Source organism: Odontomachus brunneus, unplaced genomic scaffold (assembly GCF_010583005.1).
Source record: "Odontomachus brunneus isolate Ranch 3 - 2012 unplaced genomic scaffold, Obru_v1 Obru_scaffold_230, whole genome shotgun sequence".
Classification (NCBI taxonomy): domain Eukaryota; kingdom Metazoa; phylum Arthropoda; class Insecta; order Hymenoptera; family Formicidae; genus Odontomachus; species Odontomachus brunneus.
In genome coordinates, this window is record NW_022639680.1 from 393,211 (window position 1) to 401,861 (window position 8,651).

Below are 8,651 nucleotides of genomic sequence, written 5' to 3' on the forward strand. Positions count from 1 at the left end.
TTCAACGACAAAAAAGGAAAGGTTTCTTACATCGTATTGTGATTGGTGATGAAAAGTGGATATATTACAGTAATCCCAAGCGTAAAAAATCGTGGGTTAAGCTCGGCGAAGCAATAGCATCAACGCCAAAGCGAAATATCCACGGTTCTAAGCTCATGCTCTGCATTTGGTGGGATCAGCTGGGGGTAGTGTATTACGAGCTGCTCCAACCCAACCAAACCATCACAGGAGATCTCTATCGACGACAATTGATGCGTTTAAGCCGAGCATTGAAAGAAAAACGGCCGTAATATGAGCAAAGACACGATAAGGTGATTTTGCTGCATGATAACGCTCGGCCACATGTCGCGTCACCGATCAAAACATACCTGGAAACGCTGAAATGGGAAGTCCTACCCCACCCGCCGTACTCTCCAGACATTGCGCCTTCTGATTACTATTTATTTCGATCGATGACTAACGGCCTGGCTGAGCAGCACTTCACTTCGTATGAAGAAACGAAAAAATGGATCAATTCGTGGAGAGCCGCAAAAGAAGTGTCGTTTTTTCGACGTGGAATTCAAATGCTGCCAGAAAGATGGGAACAAGTAGTCTCCAGCGATGGGCAATACTTTAATTGACTTGTTTTTTTATTATTCTTTTTAAATAAAGGATTTATTTTCACAAAAAAACGGCGAAAACTTATTCACACTCCCAACATTATTATTATTATATTATTTTATTATTATTATATTATTTATCATATTTTTATTATCTAAGCAATTTATGTAATGTCTACGATGTTATATGGGAAAGAAAGTGTCGTGAGCATAAAACGTCAGATAGCTCAGTGGTTTAGTGCAGCGCCCGGCAAGCGAAAGACCCAGGTTCGAGTCCCATAGCTAGCAGCAAATCGCGCTTTGGGTGTTTTTCTCTCTCCGGATCGAAAAGAAGACGCAAGTCCCGACCGCCACAGCGTTTTCCATCACTACATTTAATATGTCCTAATATAATACATACATAAGTCGTACACATATATGCATTCAGCTAGCACAACACGAATCATACGTGTCTATAGAACATATTTTTCGTGTGTTATACCTATACGTTTCTTGCAAATCTACACACTTATGTATTGCATATTTACACACATGCAAGCGTGTCAAAAACGACTACACGGATTACACACGTAAAATGTGTTAATGTAACACACTTGTTTTTACAGTTTTATGAGAAGACACCTCACCGATGATTTTGACATTGACATATATTGTCGAAATCAATGTTCTGAATAATCTTTAAAAACTTGTAGTCATTGGTCGCTGTTTATTAAAAAGTTATGAACAAAAGAAATTTAAAAAAACGTAAAGAGTTTCTCTATTTATCACAGTTTGTGAACACACATTTCAACATGCTACTAGACAAATTTCCAAGTCTTGTTGATCATAAAAAATGTACTTTTTAATTTTTTATGCTAATTTATATTTATATTTTTAGTATATGATAGACTCATCAATTTAATGAGGCAACAGATTTTACTTCTTAACAAAAGTGTGTCTAGCCTATTGATGTCTTCGATAAAGTTTCTAATTTTTGCTTTAAAAACATTGTCGAGAAAAATATAAGATAGTAAGGTAAACGTCCCAGTAATCGAACATACATGCCCCAATGATTGACATATTGGTTTTGTATTTTTCTTTGTTGTAATGCTTTTCAATATATTCAAAACAATATAATAAATGAAAAGAAATATTTAGTTACTTTGTAATTTTGTTTCATTGATATTTGATATGTTTTATTGATATGTTTTATTGATAAGCATCTTAACAAACATAAGTATATTATTAGTAATTCAATTATTGGTTCGTTCAATCACTAGGACGTTTACCTTAAGCCACAAGCCGATATACAGTTTAGAGTGGAAGTCGACTTTAAGCAAACCATGTTGCACAAAGGACTGATTTTAAAATTACACTACTTTACGTTTATATCTTTTCGTTTTGTTAATCTTTTTATAATATACAGGGTGACCCATTTTAATCTATAATTCCGAATATCTCCTAAACTACCCGTTCTACGGGAAAATAGTTGCGACAAAAAATGTTCAGGGCAGAAGGGTTCACAAACCTGTGCCAATGACCTTGACCTTGAGATGACCTTTCAAGGTTATTTGAAGGCCAAAGTCTTTTTTTTCAATGGGAACCCCTATTTTTAACCCGGATTTGGAAAGAACAGGAAATTTTACGTTTAAAATGATATTTTAAAATTTTTTATATGACCTTCAAAGGTCAAATAAAGGTCAAATGTCTAAAAATGGCTGTAGAGCTGTTTTTCTGAGTGATTATGGTTTTTTAGGATTGACAAGCGTTGGAGGAACTTTAAAAAGTAAATGTGATACGCTATGACATTCTTGACCTTTAAGTTAACTATGAAGGTCATTTGGAGGTCGAGGTGATTATTTGAAATAGGAATCTCTATTTTTGACGTTGGATTTGAAAAAGCAGGAAATTAACGTGAGTAAAAACACGTCTTCGCGATTTTCATCGCTCGTGTGAAATCCACCACACAAGGTGAAAATCGCTTTTTTGCACGCTCATTGGAGTGAGATATTTTTTTTACTTTTGGCGTTACCCAGAAACAACGACGTGGACGTAGTAAGTACTGTAATAGTGAGAGACAAGGGGACTCACGGGAATCAAGCACCCCAAACGTGAGAGGCAAGGGGACTCACGGGAATCAAGCACCCCAAAGGAAACAGTACTTACTACGTCCACGTCGTTGCTTCTGGGTAACGCCAAAAGTAAGAAGAATATCTCACTCCAATGAGTGTGCAAGAAAGCGATTTTCACCTTGTGTGGTGGATTTTACACAAGCGATGAAAATCGCGAAGACGTGTCTTTACTCACGTTAATTTCCTGCTTTTTCAAATCCAACGTCAAAAATAGGGATTCCTATTTCAAATAATCACCTCGACCTTCAAATGACCTTCATAGTTAACTTAAAGGTCAAGAAGGTCATAGCGTATCACACTTACTTTTTAAAGTTCCTCCAACGCTTGTCAATCCTAAAAAACCATAATCACTCAGAAAAACAGCTCTACAGCCATTTTTAGACATTTGACCTTTATTTGACCTTTGAAGGTCATATAAAAAATTTTCAAAATATCATTTTGAACGTAAAATTTCCTGTTCTTTCCAAATCCGGGGTCAAAAATAGGGGTTCCCATTGAAAAAAAAAGACCTTAACCTTCAAATAACTTCGAAAGGTCATCTCAAGGTCAAGGTCATTAGCACAGGTTTGTGAACCCTTCTGTCCTGAACATTTTTTGTCGCAACTATTTTCCCGTAGAACTGGTAGTTTAGGAGATATTCGGAATTATAGATTAAAATGGGTCACCCTGTATTGTGATAATGATATATCAATTTATTTAAATTTCGTGTAAATTTCACTCTTGATTTACAATTTGAGCAGCTAATTTCATTTGCGATATTTCTCGACCAGAGAGAAAATTTAGAATAATTTCTTCATTATCGTAAATCGCGAGAAATTCATACAGACGCATATTGTCTAAGTGACGAGTACTTGGAGAGAGAGAAGAGGGAATACTGACAATACACAACAGATTCAGCTTTCGAGTTTTATTTATATATATATTATCTTCAACCGTAATACATATTTGTGTTATTCTACACAACACGTCTCTTCCAAAATATAATTTTTAGATTTTTTTTGTTCTTATAACTTTTTAATGAACAAAGAGCGATGTCTGAAACTTTTTAATTGTTACTCTGGATCATATATTTGACAATGTGTGTCTAGGAGGGGAGATCCAGGTTATCGGCGAAGTGTCCTTATCGTAAATAATTATCTAAAATACCAAGCTAAAATGAATAAAAACGTTTTATGTAAATGGTTTTCCTGCTAGATCTAGCGATTAACTCTTAGCTGGCACATTTCACCACAGCCACATAGCTGGTACACTGGGCCGTTTGAGACTCCAAACACTAAAATGCTTGCTGTGTGGAAGCTATTAATTTTTTTCACTTTAAAAAATTTCAAAATAGTTTTTAAATATCGACTTAAAAGATATCATAGGTTATTTTGATAAAATGTAATACTGAGTATGAAAAAAATTCGAAAAAAACGAAAAAATGACTATTTTCACTAAAAAATTGATAACTCTTTTATTTTTTCATATTAAGAGATAAAAATTTAACTTGACACTATTGAGATATAACACTTTAAGGAAAAAAATAGTTTGATAGTGGCCGTTTCAAAAAAGGTATTTATTTGGAGAGTTGAAAAGACGAATTTCAGTTAAAAAAGTATATACAATACTATTTATTTTTTCAAAGTATATTTGTTTATTTATTAGATATGAGTAAATTTTACTTGATTAATGTACAAAAATTATTCTCACGATCTTCCTCGAGTAGCTGCAGCATATGGGCCGCAGCCATAACTGATACGTCATCTAATAAAACTGGAATAATATGATACTCTTGAAAAAAAATTAAATGCCCTACAATATTATATATTTATCTTTTTCCCTACAATATTATATATTTACCTTTTTCTAAGCCCTGATGACAAACATCAATGGGAAAAAATTCAGAAAAAAATTCTTCGAATAATTATAGCTGGTACACTGGGATCTCTGATGACTCCGTTTCACTTGAATACCACAGCTAGACTGACGCTTTTAGAATTACGTTAAGTAATCCAGGAGAAAGAGGGTTCCTTGGACAAACAATAGATGATGACACAAGCACCATTTTCGTATTATAGAGGGGAGATAAATTGGAGGTGAATTAAGTTGGGACTTCAAAGACTCCAGTGTGCCAGCTAAGGGTTAAGCGCGCCACGTATGGGCCTGTTTGCGCGCTTTCAATTTATTTCTATTTTGAATTAACGCTTAATTAAAGGTTGATTGTTCTAATCTCTTGGTAAGCTACCTAACAGTTAGATCATGTGTCTGTCTCTGTCTAATTTGAAGAAAAAACGAAGACATATGTATGATTTATTTATCAAGTAGTTTACTAAAAAATTGGAACAATCTAAATTAACGACGCAATTTAACGACGCGGGATATCCCTGGCATTTCAAATTGGCAATTACTGTACGTACGAATGCTAATTAAAAGAAGCATCTTTAAGTCATCTTCCTGATTTCTTCAATCAATTCTTGCAACTGTTGAATCATTGTCGTGATAAACGACAATAGAAAAAAAAAAAAGAGAAAGAGAGGTGGTTCTCTATATATTCCTAAGATCACAGTTACAGTAAATGCGTCATTCTTATACTTACATAGACTTACATCGTGATTATGTCGAGCAGATTGGAAATCATAGAGCACGTTCGAAATAGACAGATTTGAATCCCCGGGCGTTTCTCGCCAGGTATACCGGCGAGTTCACGTGGATTAACGCAATGTCAAAATCGTTAGCTAAGACGGAACAAGCGTAATAAGGAGAAGACGATATAGTGATAAAGCGAGAGCATGTAGTGCATGTGCTGCATGTAGTGCATAAACGACGTGTACACTTGCATACTTGCAACATGTATACTTGCATATACGTGAAGGATCGAGAGGGGCGCGTGAGGTCTCCTCTTGACCTCACTTTCTAGAACGCTTCGAGTACATGGCGCCTTCGATTCGCGAGTTTCATTCAACTTATTCGCGTATTATCGATGAACGAACGCTGCTTCGCCGTGCTTCGACGAGCACGCGATGTCGTGTCTCTCCTTTACCGAGATACCAAGATCTGAGCGAGTTGTTCGCGGATGACAGATAGGTCTACTGTCAAACGGCCACCGGCTTTTCTAAAGTAGCACACTGACTCGATGTAATTCTGATTCACGGAAGTCGTTAGTTAAATTCATGCTTCGCGTTGACATTCACATTTGCAAATGTACACACTCAGATGACTCGTATAATCGAGGATGGACGAGAAAACGAGTCCCGCGCGAATTTCGTTTCCTCTGCACGAATTATAAATTAGAGGATAAAATTGTAACATCTGGTGGTTTCACAGATTTGGCGCAGATACGAGCGTTGGTCGAGTCAACGGGAATGCTGGGCGGTTCCACTTGTCCGTCATGCGAGATGCCGTTCGACAAGGGCAAGAAGCGTCGTCTGATCGACTCCTGCGGACACGAACGTTGCTACTCCTGCCTCTTTCGCAGCGAAGCCTGTCCGCTCTGTCTGCGCGGCACCGATCTCAACGATGGCGACGGGTTCGAGGAGCCGTTCGGGGACGAGTTCGCCGCCTCCTCGGCTCCGTTGTCCATCTTCGCGCCTACGGACGGCTGGCTCGACGAGTCATCGACGGTCAACTCTCTCTGCGGGAGCCCCAGGCCACGCACAAAGATCACCACTAGGGCTAATCTACCATCGCGAGTTATTCACGTAAGCGAATTTTATTACAATTATCGGAAAAGGAAACGACACGACAAATCTTTGCTTTTTTTTCCTAAAGATTTACCTTTCCTGTTATTATAACGAAAGATAATACTACTGTTTTTATTGTCACACATGCACATACATACGCGCGCGCACAAACACATATCGCAATTTCTAAATGCAAATGATAATATAAAAATATGAAATTCTTCCTCAACGTTCCTTCTAGTTAATCTGCATACACAATTAGAGGAATATGTATAATTATTAATCTACTGTAATCTACTGTAGCTACTTTTAAAGTGTTATACATTTTTACTCGTTTGTAGGTACTTTTTTGCGCACTACTTGTCCGGCGAAATTATATTGCAATATTACCAGCTTGTCGTGTTTGCCTTCCACTTACATCACTCACTATTTCTATCTTATTTTTTAATTTATTTAGTAGCTATCCATTTACTATCTCGGAAATAAATATAAAAATAAAAATAAGTAAATTATTATCTTAAAACAAACATTATTGTTTGTCATAATATAATCTTTATTTTACGGATATAAACTGTAGCATGCATTCCTCTTTAGTGTGTCTCTTGTATTATAATATGACTTTCATGGCTCGGTTCTGCGCTACTTACAACTTATTCAGCTATGTTTTATCCATATTAATTAATAAAGTCGCATAGTTTTCGAAGGGAATACTATGATTTATTTGTACGCAATACATCTAGTATATGCCGCTACGTTATCACCTATCTTATTTAGAAAATTTGTCTTTTTTCCTATACTTTTTAGCATATTATTATAATGATCTTTCTTACAATTTATCTTAGATTTATGTGCTTAATGTACTAATATTAAGGTAAGAGCTATAGCTTTTACCCTAATATTAGTACATTGGCACATTAAGTACATAAATCTATTAATTGGGTTATAATTTCGGAAAGATTATGTTTTTAGTTATTGGGTTTTTAATAGGTTGTAATTAGAGGTTAAAGGAAAATATATGTGTATGCATTTTTAGGAAAATGTTATATACATTTATGTTATAAATCTATAAAATTAAAGAAACAAGATCACAATTATTACCACCTCAAATATAGTTATTGGCAGTTTATGTACTAAAAGAAATAAAAAAACTCTTCTTGAGTATCATCAATATAACGTAAAGGACAATAAGAGTTCAAGCACAGGTTGAATAGTGCTATTAAAACTATTAAAAAATGGTGACCCAATCTTACAATGAGAAGAAATTTATTAATCATAAAACGCGTTTCAATCTAATTTCGCAGACCCTCTTCAGTGATTACAAGTTGAAAACGAATTATATTTAAGTATCACAAAATGTAAAAGTCGCAATAATCGGTATTACAAAGGTTGTTACAAAAGTTGTCGCTGCAAGTTTTGCTTACGGGAATCGGAAGCATCGTAAATAATTACAAATAGTCAATAAGACAAAGAAAATTTCTCCCTGGAAGACATTAGTAACTTATTATAAGATTGGTCACTCCATCGCACGTACTAAGGTGCTGTGGTGTAATTATCTAAAAAACGTATTGAGATAGAGTAACCAAACAAAGTATGAGGAAAAAATAATTATAAATACCTCAATAATAGATAGTAGAGTTCCAGGGAGATGTCAAGCTAATGAACGTGTACTTCCGAATGCCGCAAACAGCACAGAATTATGTGTTTATATTTACTTGGTACGAATTACAAACGAAAAACAATTCAAGTCAAACCAAGCAACGTATTATAACATTTTCCCAAATTCTCAGTATCAGTCTGAGAATTTAGTCCGTGTGTCTGCATTTTAATAAAAATCATCTCCGCAATCATCTTTTTATAAAATAGGCGTTCTTTATGTAAAATTTTTACACTATCCCATCTAAATTCATGGTCGCACTTAACACGATGCTCCTGGACAACAGAGAGCTGTGATGTAAGGTTCCTAGGTAAACGTTTATGCTCAGATACATGAGTAGAAAGCTTTCTGCTTGTTTGATCAATATAAGACGAGTCACAGTCATTGCACTCCAACTTGTTCACAACATTATTATGAAGATTCAGAGGTAATGTGTCTTTATGAACACGAACTAAATCTGAAAGTTTGTTCATAATACAGAAACTTTGAACATTATTAAATTTTTTAAAAATCTTACTGAGTCTATCAGAAATCATCCCCAAATATGGAAAGATGCTATATGAACGAGTGGGTAACAAAGAAGACGAAGATGCACTCGGTACAATGGTATTCATTCTGTCAATCAGTC

General features: G+C 35.4%; 1 protein-coding gene across 5 annotated transcripts in view; it reads left to right on the plus strand.

The window, feature by feature from the left end:
* LOC116852496 (protein TANC2) overlaps window positions 1-8,651 on the plus strand; it is a 160,954-nt gene that overhangs the window by 116,163 nt on the left and 36,140 nt on the right. For all 5 annotated transcript variants that reach the window (XM_032832940.1, XM_032832941.1, XM_032832945.1 and 2 more), the window contains one exon: window positions 6,014-6,387. In XM_032832940.1, coding sequence (XP_032688831.1) covers window positions 6,014-6,387 — 374 coding nt within the window. The remainder of the gene's footprint in view (window positions 1-6,013; window positions 6,388-8,651) is intronic.